This window comes from Mycteria americana, chromosome 3, assembly GCF_035582795.1.
Source record: "Mycteria americana isolate JAX WOST 10 ecotype Jacksonville Zoo and Gardens chromosome 3, USCA_MyAme_1.0, whole genome shotgun sequence".
In the NCBI taxonomy this organism is placed as follows: domain Eukaryota; kingdom Metazoa; phylum Chordata; class Aves; order Ciconiiformes; family Ciconiidae; genus Mycteria; species Mycteria americana.
The window spans coordinates 69,349,086-69,369,853 of record NC_134367.1 but is presented as its reverse complement, the minus strand read 5'-3'; the positions used below and the strand labels follow the sequence as shown (position 1 = coordinate 69,369,853).

General features: G+C 41.7%; 1 protein-coding gene across 3 annotated transcripts in view; it reads left to right on the top strand.

The window, feature by feature from the left end:
- Positions 1 to 1,781: 1,781 nt before the first annotated feature.
- The window catches only part of SNX9 (sorting nexin 9), a 65,545-nt gene continuing 46,558 nt past the window's right edge, over positions 1,782 to 20,768 (top strand). For 2 of the 3 annotated variants that reach the window (XM_075498916.1, XM_075498915.1), the window contains exon 1: positions 13,156 to 13,194. In XM_075498916.1, the coding sequence (XP_075355031.1) occupies positions 13,171 to 13,194 (24 nt within the window). In that variant the 5' untranslated portion in view covers positions 13,156 to 13,170. Of the gene's footprint in view, positions 2,022 to 13,155; positions 13,195 to 20,768 lie in introns of those variants that run through there. The other variant, XM_075498918.1, reaches the window with a different exon arrangement.

Sequence of the window (20,768 nt, the reverse complement as noted above, 5' to 3'; positions counted from 1 at the left end):
AGGATCGCTACCCCTACAGCTGGTACTATGAAGGAGGCATAAACCCAAGCAGAATTAGTAAGTTCTGCTCTTTTCTGGCTCTAAAAATGGAGCTCTAAAAGCTGGAGCTAAGAAGCTCCCCTTTTCTGGCTCTAAAAATGCCAGTGACAAAATATATTTCTAGTGCACAATCATTCTTTCCAGCTATGGATAAATCCCCATTTCCTGTGGGAAGCAAACAGGCTGTGTCTACCCAAGCTTGGAACCCCCTTTTCCCACCCTTTTTCCCATGAGTCAGCCAGGCTCTTGTTGGACTGTTTCCTATGTAGCATGGGGGCGGAGGGGGGAACAATCTCCACCGAACCCGGTCCAAGGTCAACAAAAATCCTCACTAGATCACCAGATGAAGACATACGTTGGAAAGATTGTTAGCAAGAAGGTGGAAGAACAGGGTCCCTTAGTACAAGGATGAAGCCGGCTTCAGAGAGTTTTGCTACTAAAATGGATGAAGTACCAGTCTGGGAGGGATCACACGGCAAAACTGATCCTTAATACAATACCTCAAGTTCAAAGTGGGCCACACACAAAGGTTCCACTTTAGATACTGCTGTTATAAAGAATAAAAAGTTGGCATCATTGTATTTAATTGAATTCTGAAAAAGTTAAAAACTGCAGTAATGGAGTTTGAAAACTTCTCAGATTAATCAGTGCAACCATTTGAAAAGTAGTGGTGATGGAACAGCCAGCTTCCTCTTTGTTCCTCAGCTTCACTCTCCATAGAAACTATTTCACTTGTCCTACCGAAAAGGAATTTGTTTTTCCAATTTAAAAAAACCTTTGGATGCATTCTTCTCTTTTAATAAAGCTGGCTCACTGAGAAACTATACCAATAGCAGAAGAGAGGCTTGTAATTTCTATGGACAAGGAAATGCAGATGTAAAGAGTTACGTAGCTTCCCAACAGCCTACCTGCCTCTTAGGACTCTCCTCGGCAGCCCTGACATTTACACCATGTATTTCCTTTTACAGAAAGGCAACGTCTTCCAATTCCAGGCCAACCACTATACATATACAGGCGAGAAGTTGCGCTTTTCGGATGGTGCAGTACCTTGCGTGATCGCTGCCACTGGATTTTCCCATCCCCTTCGTTTTAGCCTCCCATCACATCTCTCCTGCAGCCTGGAAATCAAGTGGGGTCACAGTTAGTTTTTATGAGACGGTCGTAGAGCGCCCGACAGGAACGCTACCGACCCTAACCAGCTCCTTGTTGTTATTTTCTGCTGTTCATAACGGCCATACCGCAAGGCCCGGCTGAAACAGGAGGTCAGGGACGACGCACATCCCGCTAACAGCCGCAGAGGGAGCCTAGCCGAGGAAAAATCGCTTTACTTGCTATACAGTTGCTTCGAAATTTCTGTTCAAAAGCAACCGAGGGACAGATAATGTCTTTCTGCGGGCCCTCTCCCCGCCGCGGGCAGGGAGCCCGGCTGCCCGCCGTGCCGGAGCGGCCCCGCTCCAGAGACGGGAATTTGAGGGCAAACGTGGACTACGAAGCGAAGGCGCTGAAGGCACCGGGAGTGCTGGGGGGGGGCGGGCCCAACCCAGCGGCCACGGGGGCACGTCCTTCCTCGCCCGCACCCTGGGGAGCGACCGAGGCGGCTCCCCCGGGGCTCCCCGCCGCGGGTCCCTCCCTCCGGCCCTGACAGGGAGGCTGGGGACAAGCAGCCCCGCCACCGCCCCGGGTGCCGTGCCGTGCCGTGCCGAGGGAAGGGGCGGCCGTGCCGGGGGCGTGCAGGGGGTGTGGGGAGGGGGCACCGCCGTGCGGCTACATCAGCCCCCGCCTGCCCAGCGCCGGGGCTTGCTGCTGAGCCGCCCAACGGCCCCCAGGCGGCGGCGGCGGTGACTGGGGGACGCCGAGGAGGAGCCGCCTGCGCGGCCCAGCGGCGGCGGGCGGGCCGGACGCACCGACCGAGCAGCCGCGGCCCGCGGCGGGGAGGGGAGACCAGCAGCCCAGCCCGCACCGGCAGCGCCATGGCTACCAAGGTGAGCAGCCTCCGGCGCGGCCCGGGGGGTCGTGAGGTGGCTCCGGGGCGCCCCCTGCACTGAGACCCCGGCCGCTGAGCAGGCCCCGCCGGGGGGCTCGGCGGGCAGTAGCCCCTCTCGGCGGCAGGCGGGGGGGCAGGCGCCGCGGGGGACGGGCTGCGTTTCGGGGGTCGGGGGAGCGAGTCCCCTCCCCGGGGCCTGCCCCTCGCCGCCGGCCGCGGGAGGGAGGGGAGGAGGGGGCCGCCCGCTCCCGCCGCGCTCAGGCCTCGCTGCCGCTGCCCGGCCCCTCCGAGCGGCGCGGAGGGCTCGGCGGGGCAGCGCCAACTCGGGGGCAGGGAAAAGTTGTTTGGTGCTTTATTTCCGCCCCACCGCCTGCCCTCCTCGCCCAGCCGCCCCCCGGCTCGCCCGGAGCGACTGTAGGGACGAAAAGCCGCCGGAGACCGAGGGCTGCTGCTCCTGCAGCCTGGGCGCCCCTGCCCCGCTTCCACCGTGCCCTGCGGATCGGCGCTGGCCGGCGGACCGCGGCCGTGGTGGGGAAAGGCCTCGGCCGCCGGCGGGCCCCGCCGCCCCGACCCGGGACGGGGCGTCCCGGCTGCCTCCCCCCCCCATCCACCCCCGGCCGCCCCGTCGCGTCAGGGCAGGTGATGCAGACCCCCTTGAGTGGCATCCAGGGGATAGGTGTGCTGCGTCTCTTGTGGGAGCCCAGAGTCTGTAGTGTGCGACCTGGTAATAGTAGGGTCTGATTTAACAAAAAAAAAAAAAAAGGAAGTGAAATTATTTTGTTCAGTTCTTCAACAGTATCTGCTATGAATGCAACAGTCAAAATTAGCCCATCCTATCTGAAACTGGTTTCTTTCTAAATTAACAATATTTATTTACTATATTGGTTGATGAAAGCATCTCTGCTTGTGTAGGTGCGAGTTAACATCCACCAGTAAATGTCATCTGTAAGTTGTCTAAATATCGCAGAAGGCTTTTTTGGTATTTGAAGTAATGCCTTGAGTCACCTGATTCATAAACTTGGCCAGCAGTTTTAAAACTTCCTTTTAGTGAGGCAGTTCTCATACAGTGCACTATTTGTGTTGCGCTTCTCAGTACTGGAGAAATTCTGCATCTTAAATGTGTCAAATTTAATGTATAAGTAGCTGTCTCTGTAACCATGTAAGTTGATGGTTACTCATGTTTTAGTAAACTTTTTCAGAAGCACAGAGAAGTTGGGCTTAGGCTTCAAAATCACTTAGGCAGTTTAAGAAGTATTAATATAGTGAAATTTATGTTCTGTTGAGGTTTTAGAATATTGCTGATGGACTCAGTTTTAATATTGATGGCTTCCACTGATTTGTGGGGTGTGCGTATGAATAATATGTCATCAACCTAACTATTGTAGGTAGCAAGAAAAAAAAAATTTCTCCTGTGTACACATACACCACATAATACACAGTATGCTGAGCAGATACTGTACTGAAACAGTTCACTGTTTCTCTCCTCCCTTTGAGGTGCAGTGTCCCTCATGGGATCCTGTGTTCTGTGCCGAACACATGAAGCCATTTTATTCACATATTTGGAAACTTTCCCTGTACTTTTATTGAAATAAGTAATTTTTTTGAGTCATTGTGGTCTCAGACTGAAGGGTGTATAATTTCTAACTTCCTAATCAGGACTGCCTTGAAATCAGGTGGTGCGTTTCTTCATTCTACGCATTGCAAGTTATGGTAGTTTACTTTAACTTGAAGGTTAAAATTGGGAAGTGATAGTCACTAAAGACTTGATATTTTATTGTTATTATTTTGATATGCTGGTAACTGAGAGCAATACTGAAGAGAAGCTTACTTTATTTTCTGTGAGCTTCACCCCGGAGATAAGTCCCTCTCTGCAAATTGCCCTGTTTTGGATTTTAATTTGTTAAACTTGTGCAAATGTCAGCTATAGTAAAGGATACTTTTTTTAACAGTGTAAGGGAGTAACTGGCTCAAGAAACAGTTTTTAGGAGCTCAGCCAACTAACCAGGCACTATTTCACTTAGGAAGTGAATTTTGTTTTTTAAATTGTAAACAAACTTGTCACCTTCTGCTTGTGCTCCTTCCAAAATAGCCTGTTTTTAAAAGAAATATGCAAAGTATATTTGTATTGTATGTGGAAACATTAACAAAACTAAACTATAATTAGTCATATGGAGTGTGAATTTCTCAAACTTTAATGGTGTCAAATCCTATAGAGCTGATAGGGGCGACTGCCAGTCAGGCCTGGCTTGCGCTGCACGGGTTATTAGCACTTCCTGAATTAATTCCTGTTTAAACTAGAATATACTTTCCAAGGAGGGCTGGGGAAAAATTTGGTCTTGATTTGAATGCTTTCAGTGATAGAAAATCCAGTCTCTCTCTTTTTTTCTTTTAAACCATCAACTCTCTTGCTGTTGATGCTTCTTTATTTTGAATCTAAATTTGCCCACCTTCTGTTTCCAGTTTTATCCTTTTGTCTACAAGATTTACAAATGCTTGTATCAAAGTGTTAGGTTTCCTGGGGGGTGGAGGCGAAATAGGGAATTTTTCCACAGCTGGCTTGTAAACCCTGGCCAGTTTTCTTGCCTCCCACTTTGATAAACCATGGCAATTAAGTTCCTAGAGTTTTCCAGTATGAAGACGTGGTCTACAGTCATGTAATCTGCTGGCTCTTCCCTGTACTATTCAAAGTCACTGGATTTCTTACTGAAATAATAAAAGCTTTTAGGGTAAAGGACTACTATTTTCATGCAAAAAGGCCTTTAGCGATGCTTTGCTAGCATATTTGTTAACTGGCAACTTGGTAGGGAGCCTTTTCTTGAAAGGGGTCAGGGGTGGCTGTAGGCCCTGGGTACTCTAAAGGCTGCGGAGCCTGTGTCTGATGCTGTGAGCTGAGCTAGCAGTCACCATTGCTCCTTCTCCTTCCTTATTCCTCATCCTGTGCTATCTGTATGTCCCAGGAGTTGACTCCAGCACTTGTCAGGCCTGTCTTCGAGCTGCTTAGTGAGATAAAAGATAAACTGAACGGAAACAGTGGGGCCATTTTCTCCAGTTCTAGGGAGGTACCGTAGCTGAACGTTTGCTCAGAGCTGATGCAAAAGGTTGGATGGGGTGGCGAAGTCGGGAGGGGGAGACTTTCATGGTGAAGGGTGGAAATATAAATGGGAAATGGAGGATCTGAGACTTCTGGTGGCAGTTCTTTGGTTGGCTAGATCCTTACTGTAACTTGGCAGTGGATTTTGTGATTCCCTGAAGGCTTGCTCAAGGTCATGTGCTCTAAAAACTGAAGCAAGTGAAAAAATCAAAACACAAAAAAGGATTGTTTAGGAGATGCTAACTTCCAAAGTTTTACAGTAATTTAACTGAACCTGACTTCAGAGGTAGGCAATTTCATATCTACATTTAAGAACTGACACATTAAGCTAGATCCTTTATTTTGGATGCTTCCTTCAGAAACAGAGTTGAGTTTACCAATTCCTTATTTTTAACTGTGCATTACAAAAGAAGGCAAAAAGTGCCTGCGCCTAAAAGAATAAAGCTTAAAAATTTTTCAAAACTCAATTAAAAAGAAAATGTAATATTGTAAATGTGTTTCTGTGATAGTTGCTTGCAAAAGCTGCAGATGAGATTCTCATTCTTCTGTTTGTTCCTTCTTGACTTCTTTGGCCTTTCCTCTTCTTTCCCCACTAGAGTTTGCCAATGCCCTTTACTCATGCCCTTTCTTTTGTTTTTGAGTTTCATTGAATAGGGAGAGCTAGAAATGTCAGGAAGTGATATGCTGGCTTTTAAATAATGTGCTCCCTACCTCAGTCTATTTTTAGAGTTATTTATTATTTTAAAATGTAGGCAAGTCCTTTTATTGGAAAGGCTGATGTTTTACCATTTGTGAAGTCCTAATTTCAGAAGGAGGTGGTGATATTAGGAGAGGTTGATAGGTTACGTGCATGCTGATGGTCAAGGCAGTTCTTCTGGAACCTGTGCTGCTAAGGTGCGGTGAGGGTTTTAATTTAAAAGTTGAAGATGGAACTAGAAGTCGATAAACTCTGATTTATAGGAGTAATGCTGTTGAAGTTGGTGACATTACTTTCACAAGCTAGGTATTTCACAAGGCAGGTATTGATAAGCTTCATGAGGTTAGGCCTCTCTTAGTATCAATAGCCACAAATTTTTCTTTGTAACCTTAGGGGCACCTGTATCCCACCATTATGTTCTTGATTGTTCAGTGGTTTGTCTACTTTAAGAACTCATTTATCTGGTTCTGTTTGTAGGACTGAGTCCTTTTTTGTGGGAGGAAGTCCATTGAGATGAAAGCTTAGGCTGAATATTCTGTTCTTAAAAGAAGGTATAGCTTAGCAATACTTTTAAAACATGGAAATGTTGTTCAAGGCTTTTTTGTCCATCTAATCACATTGGATTATCTATTGTGAATGTCACTAACCAGGTATAGTTGAATTTAGCATGGTTCTTGTAGTTGTGGTGAGGGAAGATCGTGATTTATATATGAAAATTTCAGGTAGGAAAAAATAACAACACATTAGACTTCAAATAAAGATTATTTTTCTTATGTCTGTATCCTTCCTTTCATCTTTCTTTTTGATTCTCTTGCTCTTTGTCGTGGTTTAGCCCCAGTCGGCAACTAAGCACCACACAGCTGCTCGCTCACCCTCCCCCCTCCCTAGTGGGATGGGGGAGAGAATCTGAAGAGCACAAGTAAGAAAACTCGTGGGCTGAGATAAGAACAGTTTAATAATTGAAATAAAAAAAAATAATAATTGTAATGAAAAGGAAAATAACGAGAGGGAGAGACAGAGGAACAAACCCCAGGGAAAAACAAACAAACAAAGTGCTGCAACCACTTGCCACCTGCCGACCGATGCCCAGCCAGTCCCCAAGCAGCGATTGCTGCCCCCCAGCCAACTCCCTTCAGTTTCTATACTGAGTGTGATGTCACATGGTATGGAATAGCCCTTTGGCCAGTTTGGGTCAGCTGTCCTGGCTGTGTCCCCTCCCAGCTTCTTGTGCACCTGGCAGAGCATGGGAAGCTGAAAAGTCCTGGACTAGTGTAAGCACTGCTTAGCAACAACTAAACCATCAGTGTGTTATCACATTATTCTTATGCTAAATGCAAAACACAGCACTATACCAGCTACTAGGAAGAAAACTAACTCCATGCCAGCCGAAACCAGGACACTCTTACTAGTGTAAGGATCCCCCAAAGAAGTCTCACATTTTCCTTTGACCATCCCAAAGCTGTTTGTATGCTTGCATTATGAATCAAGCAGAAACAATTCTTTGTTGATTTGCAGCTGGGAAGTGAAGCATCCCTCTGTGCTAAACCCCCCAAAATACCCAGACTTTGTGTTCTGCAAGTCTGCCTTCTGTATTGTCATAACTTTGAAAGCAGACTTTTCTAGGAAATCACATCTTAAGAGAATATTCAGTTAATAAGTCTTAATACATCTGTGAGTTGGGATGAACTTTTACTATGCAGATCAGTTCATAATCCATTCAGCATGTTCCATAATTTAAATTCAGCAAAGCAAGATGTAATACAAAGAATGAGATCACGGTTGATTTATAAATATGTAGGATGTGATGGAACAAAACTAATTGGGTAGAGTAATAATTTTGATTTTATGGTCTTAATCATATGAAAAATTGTTTGCATTTTTAAGCTATAATTAAGTAGATGTGAAAATATTTCCTGGGACTTTTTGGATTATTTTGGTTTGGTGGTTTGTGACTCTTTTTTAAGGGGCAACAAGATGACTAGAGAAGGTGAAAGTGTTTGGTAATGCAAATTTACCACAGATTCCTGGCATACTGATGGAGTGAGATGTCAGGATGAGCACGAGAACTCATACAGTCTTATTTTATTAAGATGCAGGTTTTCTGTTCTTTTGTCTTTCTGTCTGACCTTATGATTTTTTAAAAGTTCAGTGATAAATGGGTTATGTTACATTGCAGCAATTAATAGTGCAAGGCTTCTCATTTGCCAGCCTGTTTCTGTGCTGGGAAGCTGGAGAGCTGGTGAGATTCTATATGATGCTATGCTTGGGTAATGATTCCTCTGACTCAGTTTTTCAAAGTTATTTTAAGCACCTGGGCATTGAGTCATCAGAGACTCATTACCAGAGGTCATCATTTAAAAACATGATTACAGTAGCTAAAAAGAAGGAAGTCTGGTATCAGATGTCGTAAGTTTCATCTGGTTTATAGACTCAGGGATTCCGATTTTCCCTCTGGTAGAATTTCACCATGTATTGGTATTATTTCAGCAAGAAGTCTTTACAGTTGACTGTGGCTTTGTAATGAGGTTTATTTTACTCCATTTTTTCAGTGTTTTCCTATGTGAATTATCTTCCTCTTTTAGAATCTCTGATTTTTGGGTCTTCAAAAAGCTCCTTAAATATTGAATATCCACACATTCTTCTGTTTATAAAAAAACACCTTATTTGATTAGGACACCTGGCAAATTTCAGAGATTACAGAAATTACAAAGGGAAGATTATATGAGAACCTTGCTGTTTTAAATATACAGGTTCCCTCCTGTATTACATTTACAAGCAATTGCAACATTGATGGTGTTGGAAGCAGTCTTGCAAAATATTACAAAAGCAGGTAATAGAGACTGTAAAATAGTGGGAGTGATTTGTTTCAACCAGCACTGCAGTAGGACAGATCAACATTTAGATATCTGGAACTATTTAAAGTAAATAATTACTGCAGTGTTCAGCATTTAAAGCTAAACCTCTTCTATTTCAAAGCATGCTCCAGAATTACAAGGTCATTCAAATTCACTTTAAATTTCTCTGAGGGGGCAAAAATCAGAGCTTGTTCTTTTACTTTCTTTAGTTGTATTTTCTGCTTTCTCGGCAATTTATGATTGGAAAGGAGCTTCCCAAGTAACACAAAGTTCAAAAAACAAAGCAGTCTTGTAGTAGTCCAATAAGCAAAATTTAAGTGCTACTGAAGAGGAAAAAGTATATGCATATTACTTACTGGAAAATTTAATTTAAGCTCTGAGCCTTATCATTTTTGTTTCCAAAGCAGTCTTTCTCTTTGAGCTTTATATGGGTAAGAAACCTCTGTCAAAAAAAAAAAAAAGCGGCAATTAAGACCAGAATCATTTAACTTTGACAGATAGTCCTCTGAGACCCACAGTAAGAGGAGAAGGGCACGAGAGACAACTCTTCTTGTAGGGAGCTGCCTTTACGCAGGCTGATCCAGCTGTTGTGTAGTTACGAGGGGACAGTCAGGACGTGGCGTGGCACGAAGGGCACGCGAGCCGTCCTGGGCACTGCTAATAAGAGGGTGCCTGCTCACAGTAAGCGTTCTGGGTAAAGGCAACCCAATGACTCTGTGTGTGCGAACAGTATTTTTTGGTGGTAAAAACTCTAATTTCCTCCTGTATTTTAGAGCAGCTCTTCCCCCGGGCCCTGCCCCTTAAAGGAAGCCACTGTACAGGAGGGGTTTCCAATGTGCAAAATAGGTGGCTGGAAGGAGGAAGGGGTGGTAGGAAAGTAGGCAGTGCAGCTTGAGGGAGGTCCCTTGGGAGTCCAAGCAAAACAGCTGCTTCTGGGGATGGGCAGCCATGCCTGACCAGGGGTTTCTGCAAGTGGGACTTGCCCAGGTGAAATCATTCAGTCCCACCCTTGTAAAAAGCGGGACTAGGGTACAACTGGTTGACGGGCATTTTCTTAGGACCTGTCTCTGTGTTACTGACTTCTGCTCTGAGTTGCCATCTGCTCCTCCTTGGCAAGGGAACTGTTGTGCTTTTATTTTGTGTATTCATATGGTATCTCTGTTTATACACAGTAGGTTTTGGACTTGCTTTGCTTTCCCTAGCCTTCTGAGACTGCAGTTCTCAATGTTCAGAGCAAAAATAAGTTGTCCTTTCGATGCTAGTTGAATTCAAGCAAAGTGTTTGTTTTCCTGGCTGATACAACAAAATGGCTAATTTTCAAGAACAACTGTAAAAATTCTCTTAGGATAGCTTTAAACTGGTTCTCTCTTCTGTATGAGGATTTTTTTTTTTCTTTGTCATGATTATACGGGTAGTTTCCAAAAGAAAGACGATTGTTATAAGGGTATTACATTTATTGTTCCTGCTACTTCTGATTTAAATCCTGGGATTCCCTGGAGAGCCTATACAATTCATCTTTCTGCAGCAGTAAGGCCATGACTGATGAGGCACTTCATTTTGTCCTACAACTTCATCAAATTTGAGAATTAAGCTTAAATGTTTTATTTCCTCCACTGCATTAATTCTTTGGGGGGGGGGGGGGTAAGATTTAATTCAGTTATTGAATATTGCAATAACATGCGATAATATAATGTAATTAGTGCTTACCTAGTTATGGCACAGTTCTTTCAGCAGTACTGTAATTTCCTCCCTTAATAGCCCTGTATTTGTCTTCTGAAAATGGTTGCTCATGGAATACAAAATTAAGCATCTTCCTTGCTGCAAATAATTAGACCATATTCTTGGAAGTTTGTATATGGCTGTTGAATTGTAGTTTTTGTATCAACAGCTCTGTCACATTCTGTCAAGCTGCCAAATTTTCTAGTAATTTGTGAGGAAGCAGCAGTTTAAACTTTCTTTTCTGAATTCTTTGATGCTTTCTGTCACTGTAAAGGTTGCTAGTACAAGAAAAGTTTGTGTGGTGTCCAATTTAAATCAATTCCTAGATAATGGAACATGTAGATTTGTAAAATAGAAACTTTAAATCTTATATGACTTAATCCAGTTCTGTCATTCATTATATCTTTTTTTTTTATGCTTCTGTCCAGGCATTCTTCTCTCTCTCTCTCTCTCTCTCTTTTAACTTAAAGTGGGATAGGGCAATACTGCTGGTGTGCACATTGCATTAAATTGCAGGCGACTAATGTCCAGTTCAAGTGCTGGGTCTTCTCTGGCCAGGTCTAATGACTGAGCTTTGCTTATTTGAGCTGCTGTTTAACATGGCCGGTTTGTAACTTTGCAGGGTCTTGTACTTTTCTACACTGTCAACAGAAAAGCCTAAAATAGCTGTAGGCTTGGGTACATCAGAACCCATAAAACCTGAACTTTGCCCATTTCTAGAGTAAAGAACCTTCATCTGATAGAATGGTAATACATTTATGTTGGCATAATAGTTTCTGCGCTTGCCTTCATAAAATAAAAGTTAACATAGAAATGGTTCAGTTATTGGGCTTTCATGAAGTAGTGTTTGTAAAAAGGACTAAGTATATTGATTAATGTTGGTTACTCAAGTAACAGAGAATTTAGCAGAATTCCACATTGAGGATCTGTTCTGCTGCATTTTAGATTCCTTCCCAGCTGTCTTCAGTTAGCATGCTCTTGAGCACTTGTTTTCCTATTAATATTACCAGTATTTGGGACTTCGAAGTAGTACAACTATTCCATTCTGTATTTTACAGGTCAAGTTTTATTTGAAGTAGCATCTTTTTAACATGCAGGTAGTTTGCTTTGCTAGTTCTTCATCTGCTTCAGACTGGCCTGTGCAGTTGGTACGTTGAAATGCACAACCTGTAATAGTGTGGTGAGTCTGAAAAGGCTTGAAGTTCATTAGAATAACCTTAGCGAAACTTTGTGCCTCTCCAGTTATTGGGCTAATTACTGTTTTTTCTAATCTCTGCTCTCACAGAGGCAGCACTATTATGTGACTACAAGCTGTCTTAACGAGTAGGTCACAATGTGGCAATTTTTCTGGTGAATGCTGCAGGCTTTTTCTGAAACCTTCACCTCTTACTGGCTTTGTTCTTTGGGGACAGGACTGCGAGGGTACAATACTGATTGCCCTAAAGTTTCAGGCAAACATCAGGGGACTCGGCACAGCAGACTTCTGAGATACACAGTTAAATATTGATTCAGCAAACAGTTGCAAGTGTTGCAGTTTGATTTCAGAGACACAGTAATGATTAATCTAGGCAGAGATTTTAATGACGCTTGGGATAAATGCATCCTGCCTAACATCCGTAAATACAAACCCATGCTGTACTTATTGCAGTTGTATGTCCTGGTGTAACTAGAACTAATCTTCTCAAATTTGAAATTGTTTAGTGCCCAGTCTATTTGGGGACCTGGAATAGGTTGGTATCCAGAAAGGAAAATGTGGGGAACTCTGGGCACTTGGAGCAGTGCAGTGAATTGATTCTGAGAAAGGTCTTCTGATATCATTGCAGCTCCTCACTCACGGTTAAAAGTTTTGCAGTACATTGTTAATAACTGGTTTATAAGTAATGTTTTAAATAAGAAAAAAAACTTCAGGTGCTTAACCCAACTGAAAGCTCAGATGTGATTCACAGGAGTATCTGAATCAGTATTGGGAAACAACTCTAAATCACATGAGTGTCTTGCATGTATTTCTGCAACTGAATTTCCCTTGCTTCTGTATTGCTTGGGTGCATGGGGATTCTGTTATTTGGTTTGACAGTGCCTCATAAATAATTCTGTATGAACAGCACAAAAGGTAACCAAGCACCTCTTTTAATAGTGCATGATGATTCTTTTGAAAGTATCAGAATTTGAATGCTGCTTTTTAAAAGTACTGAGCTGCTTATAGATAATCCACAGACTTTAAAATTCTTAAGCACTGTTGTAAACCTGGAAAATGTCACAGTTTCTCTTTGCTTTTTTCATGCTCTGTGGCAGTGGTTATCTACCCACCTGATTTGTAACTGCATGGAAAGAAGCTATAATTTGTTTTGATACCTTAAGATTTTAAGATCTGTTACATTCTAACACTTTTAAGAGATCTTAGTCTTATCACTATTTTAGTCCTAGGTGCTTGAGCTCAACAAGGGGCCTCCCAATGTGTAGGAGTTCACTCAAATGCAAGTTCTTAGTGTGCATGCTGCCTGTAATGCTGGCCAGGAGTGCGTTTCAGTGGGTTTTGGGGTGTGCTGATGTTTGCTTAGACATTTCAGTGGGCTTTGGGGTGTGCTGATGTTTGCTTACAGATAAACAGCTATAAAAGAAGCTCATGTTCTGTAAATCGAAAATAAGATATGTAACCAAAAATAAGATATGTAACCAAAGACCTGAACAGTTCAGGTCTTCTTTCCTGACCAAAAAATGATTTTCAGCAAGACAGTGAAGTCCTGTGTGGTCTAACATCTGAAGAGCCATCTGTCCTCACTGCGGAATGCCTGAGTTGCTGAAGAGGCTAGTAAGTCATTGTCTTTATTACTAGAGAAAATATTTCCAAGTCTCTGTAACACTTGAAGACTTGCCTAGTCACTTCTTCCTTACACAAAATCATACGGAAATGCTCTCAAGATAAGCTTATTACACCTTTATTCTAATTCTAAAAGTGCCAGTGGTTAAAGCCACATGCATGTTGGTGGGAATGGAGTATTTAATAACTGTCCCTTATCCTGTAAACACTTCAGACTTTGTGTTTTGTGCTTTTTGGAAACTCTTCATGCTTTGTTAACCATTTTCTTGCAATACGAGGTAGGCCTTTCCATCCAGTGTGAATACTTAATTAAATACCTGCCTGAAGTATTGTAGGCACATGCAGCTTCTGAGGCTGAAGAGGAGCTCCCTGTTGTGAGTTTCCTCTGTCTGCAAGCATGTTTTATTAGCAGGAAGAAATGATGCAAGTCCTTGTTTCTTAGCTTTTTATCTGTATTTAATTTGCTTCTAATGTGCTTGTAGTCAGTGGTGTTGACTTCAAATGTCTAGCTGTGGGCTATTGAACTTATTTTTGAGTTGAAAAATTGCTCAGAAGAAAGTGAGCCAGCAGGTCAAGAGATACATTTTTAATGTGAATTTGTAGAGTAATGTGAGGATCCAGCAGTTACAGCTGGTGAGGGAACTTGGAGTAAGATATCTGAATATTGTGACCTCTCTTAGTCCAGAAGTGGAGTTCTTGCTTGAACTTAGTTTCTCGTTTTGGATGAGTTTGTTTTAATTCTGATGTTGCTGAAAGCAAAAACCAATTATGTTAGAAAAGAAATGTAATACTAAAGGGAGGTTCTTATTAAACAAGTGAATTTTAATTTTTACTTACTGTTTAATAAAATCATAGTATAAAACCAATTTGAAGGAATGGTTCAGTTTCTACAGGCTAGTAGGTTTTTTCCTAGGCAGATGTTGTTGAGCACATACACAAGACCAGTGATGCCTGGCACTATACAAGCAATATACATTTTCTCAATTTGCTCTGTGTTAGTTAAAAAGATAAGCATTGGTGTCTTTCCTTCTTTGTAATAAATCTTTATCACTTTAACTGGCAGTTTCTAGAATAATGTATAATCTCTTGAATCCCTAAGGTACGGCTTCTGTAGGAGTCTGTCTGAGAAGACAGTGTCCCTAGTGTCCTCTTATGCTTCCATCTTCACTTTTTTGTTTGCTTCTTGTCTCTTAGGAGTGCCTGTGAGAGGAACATGTGTAGAGATTTCTTTACTGCAGGCAGGACAGGAGGTAGCTGCCTTTCCAGGCTGAGAGGCATAGGCACTTGAAGAGCCGCTTGATATTTCTGCATCAACTATCCAAATGTACGCTTTGCCTAGCAGTCTGATACAGTTGTGATAGAGGGACTAAAATGAAGAGGCATTTTTTTGTCAAATCATAGCCCCAGATGCTGCAGCTGCTGCAGTGAAAATCTCTTCAGTCTTGGAGTACTTACTGGCTTTTGGGTGAGATGGGTTTCAGGATAAAGAGTGGAGGAAAGGTTAAATCTATCTAAACGATAGCCAGTGTTAGAAGAAAGGTAGTGTACTCTGAGATGGGAAAGAGGTGGGGGGCTCCTGCCTATGTTTCTGAAGCATTTTTCTTCCTGGTTTTCCAAGCTCTTTGGACACTAGTTATTTTAATTCTTCAGCGTCTTGCACTACCCTTAGTAATATCAATGGTGGGAGTTAGTGTGTGTTTTGACTTGCTGAGAGTTTTTGTCAAAGATGCATTGACTAAAACATGGTGACTTCAGCAGTCTGTTTGTCAGAGGTGGAATGAAACAATGGTTAGACTCTCATTTAGAGCCTTGCCTACCCTACCTCGTTTCTGTAGCTTCACTGACGCAATGAGGACAGCTAGGGGTTTAATGCTGAGCCTTCAGCTGATAACAAGTCAGATGTCTTGGTCTTGCAGTTGTTCTAAGTAGTAAGCTACCTCAAAGACAGTAATCATAGGGCAAATTGTTGTGAAAGATCAAACAGTACAGAACAGAAAGTGGAAAAATAATCTTGTTAATTGCCTTTTGTTTGCAGAGTATTGCCACTTTTTAGATTGTTTCATTCTGAATTCTTTCAGATGTAGTCAAAAGATACTGCCAATTTCTGAACTGATTTATTTGCAGCTAGGTTTTTGCCTTTATTCTTTTCTTTCTGCTCCCTCAATTTCTCTAATCCTGGGATCCCAGCCTGTATCCCAGGAATGCTATTTCTATTTTGTTCTCTTAGCACTGTCCTTTAGAATGAGTATTTTGTTTCTAAAAACAATATTGGTGGGAAAAGCGATTCTGAAAAAAACCAAACCCAAAAAAACTCCCCCAAAAATGCAACCAAACAAAAAAAAACAAACCCACATCCAAAAACTTGTAGTGGAGAATGAATAAAACAAAGTCAGGGAAGACTAAATGATTCTATGATTCTAAGACAGAAATGCATTTTACTGTTCTGTGCTTGCAGGTGAGATCAACGTATTGCTTATCAGTGTTTCACAAGCAGCTGGTTTCAAAGGCTTATGCTTACTAAACCTACTGAAGAATATTTGTACTAACTGATGCAGTTTTTGTAGCAAACCTTTCTGAAATTTATTCATAACAAAAATGTTACTGAAGTTATTTGTGGTGACCAGAAGCCCTTTGTTGTTCATTCCAGCCAAAAGCTTAAGCTGCTGTCCTAGAAGAAAAGTTCAAGTCTGCTTACTGTCAAGGCTATTTAAAATTTAAGGACTTGACTTGTGAAGAAGAGTCCTAGCTCAAAAAAAAAAAGCCAAAAAAAGCTGATGCTAATGATTAACACTTTTTTTTTTTTAAAGACATTTTACCAGGCTTCCCAAATTATGATTTCTGCTTCTCTAGTGGGATACAAGTTTCTTTGAAAAGATTTATCTGCCCCATTTACTTTCCAAAATAGAAATACGGAATTTGATCCTCTTTCTGTGAATCTGGGAACTGCTGCAACCAACAGTGGGACAGGAAACTGGAGGCAAAGGATGATCCTGGAAGGTGTTGCCATCCTTGCTGCTGTGATACAGCAGTTGTCTTTCTGAGACAGTGGCACCAAGCAAATTAAACCTGTGAATCCCTGTGCTCTTTTCAAGGGACTTACTGGATGGCTGAAGCACTGAAGCGCTACCTAAAAGGAAGGCGTGCCTTTATGGGAATTTCATGCTATGAGCCCTTTATGGATATTCCCTTTGTACTATTTGCCACTGCCAGCTGTCCAAGAGAAGCAGTTGTGGTACAAGTTTCCTAAGCTTTAACACGTGGCTGAAACAGATGAATCTATGGCATAACACAAGAGGTCTTTCTAATACAATGAAGTCCTGTCTGTAAGGAAAGCATTTTCAAAGGTGTGTCCAATTTTTGTGTGGCTTCTCCAATTTTAGTGCTATAAAGCATACTTTCATTGTAACACAGCAGTTCTGCATCAGGAAGTCCAGCATTACAAAAACATTTTGTTTTAGAAGTGTGAACTTACACAAAAAACAGTAATCACTCTATGTGGGTCATTAATCATTCCTATTAACAGAGGTTTAGACAGGGAAGCTGTTATAAAAGCTGCTGTGAGCACAACTGATGTGCATTAGCTGTTAGTGTGTATGCTCATGGCTAGTGAGGAATGCACAGTGGGTTTTGTTGCCCGACTTCTCCATGAAAGAGCTAGCCTGCTGCAGGGGAATTGTAATGCGGGCAAGCGTGTGCCTGTGCACATCAGGATTGTCAGACTTGGGGGTAAGTTGCTCTTCCATCTGTGCCTAGTGTCTCTTGAGTGAAACATCTTAGAAAAGGTGGAAAGATTCTTCTTATGAGAAATAGGTGCTTCTGTTGCTTTATCACCTCTTTCAAGATTCTGGGGCAAATACAGAAGAGCAAGTCTATCAGGATGTCTGCAGAGATCTTGGATACTCTTCTAGTAACTTAGTGTGGTGATAATGTAATCCTTCATTGGAATTTTATTTAGTGACTTTTGCTAGCCAACTTCCTTCCCACTTAATTTATGCTAAGAGTCTTGACACACTGACAGTTATAGTTTCATAGTCTTATGTCTGCTTGCAGAAATAAGTTGGCAAATGCTCTTGGGTTGGTTTTTTTTTTCCCCTCTTGGTTTTTAATATTTTGGGAGAGGAGGGAGGTACTCAACTCAGACAGAATTAAATAATGGAGAAAGGCTAAGTCTGTTCCAGGTCTGCAGAGGAATAATACTTTTGCTAATCTAGGTACTGCTTTTCAATGCAAAGAATCGTTTGTATTCTAATATACTTAGGTACTATTACTGTTATAATTCTAAACAGCTAGTAATAGTGATTGATGACAATGCTTAGGATTTCTAGAAGTTAGAGAGGCTTCACTCATTGTGTAATAAGTCAGTAAATCTGTAAATTGGGAAACTGCAGTCCAGATGTGTTAACTCTACAGCAAGTAGAACCAGCTCCTAAGGATGCTGATGTAACACTGAGAATTACTGCTTTCCTTTCTGTTTTCTTCTCCTTATTACAATCTGAATGTCTATATCCATACTGCTGAAAAGCTCCCTTTTGTTTAATAAGGAGGAATTCTTACTGGTTTCCCCCTGTCCTTAACTTGTAGAGAAGACTGCCAGCTCCCTCTCATTCCAGAGAAACTGCAATATACGCCAGAGCTGCAGAGATGCTGGGGATCGGAGAGCCCTTTCCTCCTTGGCGTGCATTGTGCCAGGGTTTTGCTTAGTGCGTGCCGGCCTCTTCTCAGGCGAGGGAGCAGGAGATGACCGTCAGGATGTGTTACAAACTCCCGGTGGAGGTGTGGGAAGCGCCCCTGCCACCTGAGCAAAGGGAGGCAGTTAGGTGTACAGTACAGTGACCAGGTCTGCTTTCTGGTCAATGAAATCTGTTTAAACTTTGTGGGTTAGCAGTCCTTTTTCTCAAAAGATCTGACAAAACAACTTCAGAATGCAGAACCAGTTGTATCTTTGGGGGGGGAAGTAAGTGCAGCCAGTAAAAGAAACTAATTTTCTTATCGCTAACAGATTGATTAGCAATTCTTACTTGTTTTGCGGATCTATAAATGAAGCAATGGCCTTTATTCCACTAACGAAATGTTTGAATCTCTGAAGTTCCTGTAGTTCTTGGACTGTTTCATCCTTTTACATATGATCAGAAGTAAATATGAAGCACAACAGTTATTGTAACAAGTCTTGGGGGTTTTTTTAAACCTGTGTTTTGAAGAAGTTGCCTTTGTAGTGTTCATTCTGTGAGCTTTGGAATTTGTCAGAGATTCCAGTTTTATAAATACTCAAAATGTCCATAAGCTTAGATCTAATATTCAATGCATGTATTGCAGTGCCCAGGAGCTAAAATCCTTTTCTGGTTAAATGCTTTCTTCTCTCCATGTCCACGTGCTATTTTGCATAAGTGGCAAAGATCTAACTCTAAGCCATAACTGCTACTTGGATGTAATATTTGTGGCCAGTAAGTAGGAAAAAGTTTATTGCGAAACCAAACCATTTCCCTTTTTATAGTATTTTGGAACTGATTACCAAAATTTAAATATGATTGGGGCCGATGCCTCTGCCCAAGGAAAGGCTAGAGGGAGGGTTTTTCATTTTTTCATTGTTAACAATACAGTTATTAAACTGAGGGAAAACATTTAGTCACTTAGTTTCACTTACTTTAGAATTGGCTGAGTTTATACTCTTTTTTTTTTTTTCCCATTAAATCTCATGGGAGGGTAGCGTTAAAGCTTACTTGCCAGGAGTTCTTAGGGGCTTAATTCCCAAACTAGGCAAATGAGTCCAGAAATGCAAGTGAAACAGAGTACCAGCAAAAAAATCTGGGGAATGTATTTGAGACGTCAATATATGGATCAGGTTACAGATGTACTTCAAATGCTTAATGGTCTGTAAGAATCTATTTCTGTAATATTGCAAATATCTTTTTTCTTTTCAGTTTCTCAAACTGCAGTAAGGCAAAAATTTAGTTTGTTTGTATTTTTTTTCCTTCTACTTTTTTTTTTTTTAACAACTTCTGAAACAGGAATCTGGAGCAGGTGAATGGTTAGTCTTTGGCACAATGACTTTATTAAATTCTATGTATCTCTCTTAGTCTTCCCTTCCCTCCAAGGTGAATACTTCCAGATTTTTCTGAGTAACTGTATTTCCCTGCTACATTTGGAGAACTGAGTATTTGCATCTGATCTCGTTAGACAGAAATATATCTTACCTTTCCAGTCTGGTCGTTGCTGTGGGATGTTTTGCCAGTTTTCCTGAAGGCTAGTAAAATCTACCTTTGTCCTGCTGAACTCTTTTCAATTCCTGTGAATAAAAGCAATAACTTAATACTGTGGTGTACTACTTGAAGAAGGCTAAGAAGGCTCCCTGGTTAAGAAAGCTGCTTTCCCCACGGTTCAGATGCCTCGCATCTGAGCCTTGTTAAATCGACTTGCAGGAACCGGCTAAGTATTGGTAACCTGCTGTAAAAAGGACATGTTCAACACCTTCATCTGCTACTGCTGAGGGGAGAGGCCTGGAGGGTGGTGCTTTTTACACTCCTACTTACAATGTTTGTGTATTTCAAAAGGTATGTTTCTTCTCTTCAATTTGCTTCTTAAGGAAAGTAAGGCAGCTTATTCTTATATTTGCGTGGAGGCTTGATTTTCTGCTGGAAGGAAAGCAGTCAGTGTTATTGAAAACAGTTTTCTTTTATTCATCTTTGTTTTGCACAGCATAATCTGGAAGTGCTGAAAGCCTCTGTTCTAAGGGAAGAGCTTTCACGCGAGGAAGCGTTCAGCGTGCTTTGGGGCACATGGTTTTTTTCCAGTGTTGTGCTTCCCTACCGGAGAAGGCCAAGTGTCTGATTTGTTGTGCACGCGGTTCAGGATTAGCTTTGTCAGCTGAACTACAACATATGTGTTTTTTCTCTGCGCTGTTTTTATTTACACTGAAGTGAAGTATCTCTTGACCAGGCAGAATTATTTCCACGTGATACTTATGAAATTAAAATGTGGGGGAGGGAAACTGTGGTTTTTTTCTGGTTTTGTGTCAGAAGGAGGAACATCTAGGTGGGGATAATAACAACCTGCAACTTTGAGACAGGCAAGGCTTGATGGTGAATGTCTGTCTTCTGGTATTTTTTGTTTTTTCCTGTCACATAACTTGCTTTCAACAGAAATAATGATTTTACTGTCATCTTTATGGCAGAAACAATTAGTTTCTTTTTTTTCTTTTCTTCCCCGAACCTCCAAGTGCAAGAAGGACCTCATTGCTGTACAGTGTCTGACGTTATTAATAACACCATTATAAAATTGTTTTTCTTGGATTTAGTTTTTTAATCTGCAGGAACAAAGTCCACTTCTGTATGAGCTGAGGTAACTAAAGCATATGACTTGATGGTGAACATGAGACCATAGTCTTGCCCCTTTCAAGATGCACTAGGGAAATTGGCGTGTTTCCTGAAATAAACTTTCTGCTGCTCTTAATCCTGTATGAGCTGGAGAAATAAGGGCTATGATATAATCTATATTGAGTATTGATTTTTTTAAAATTATTTTTTTTAATTTTTAAAAATCTTTTAGCAGGTGTATCATGATAGGGAGAT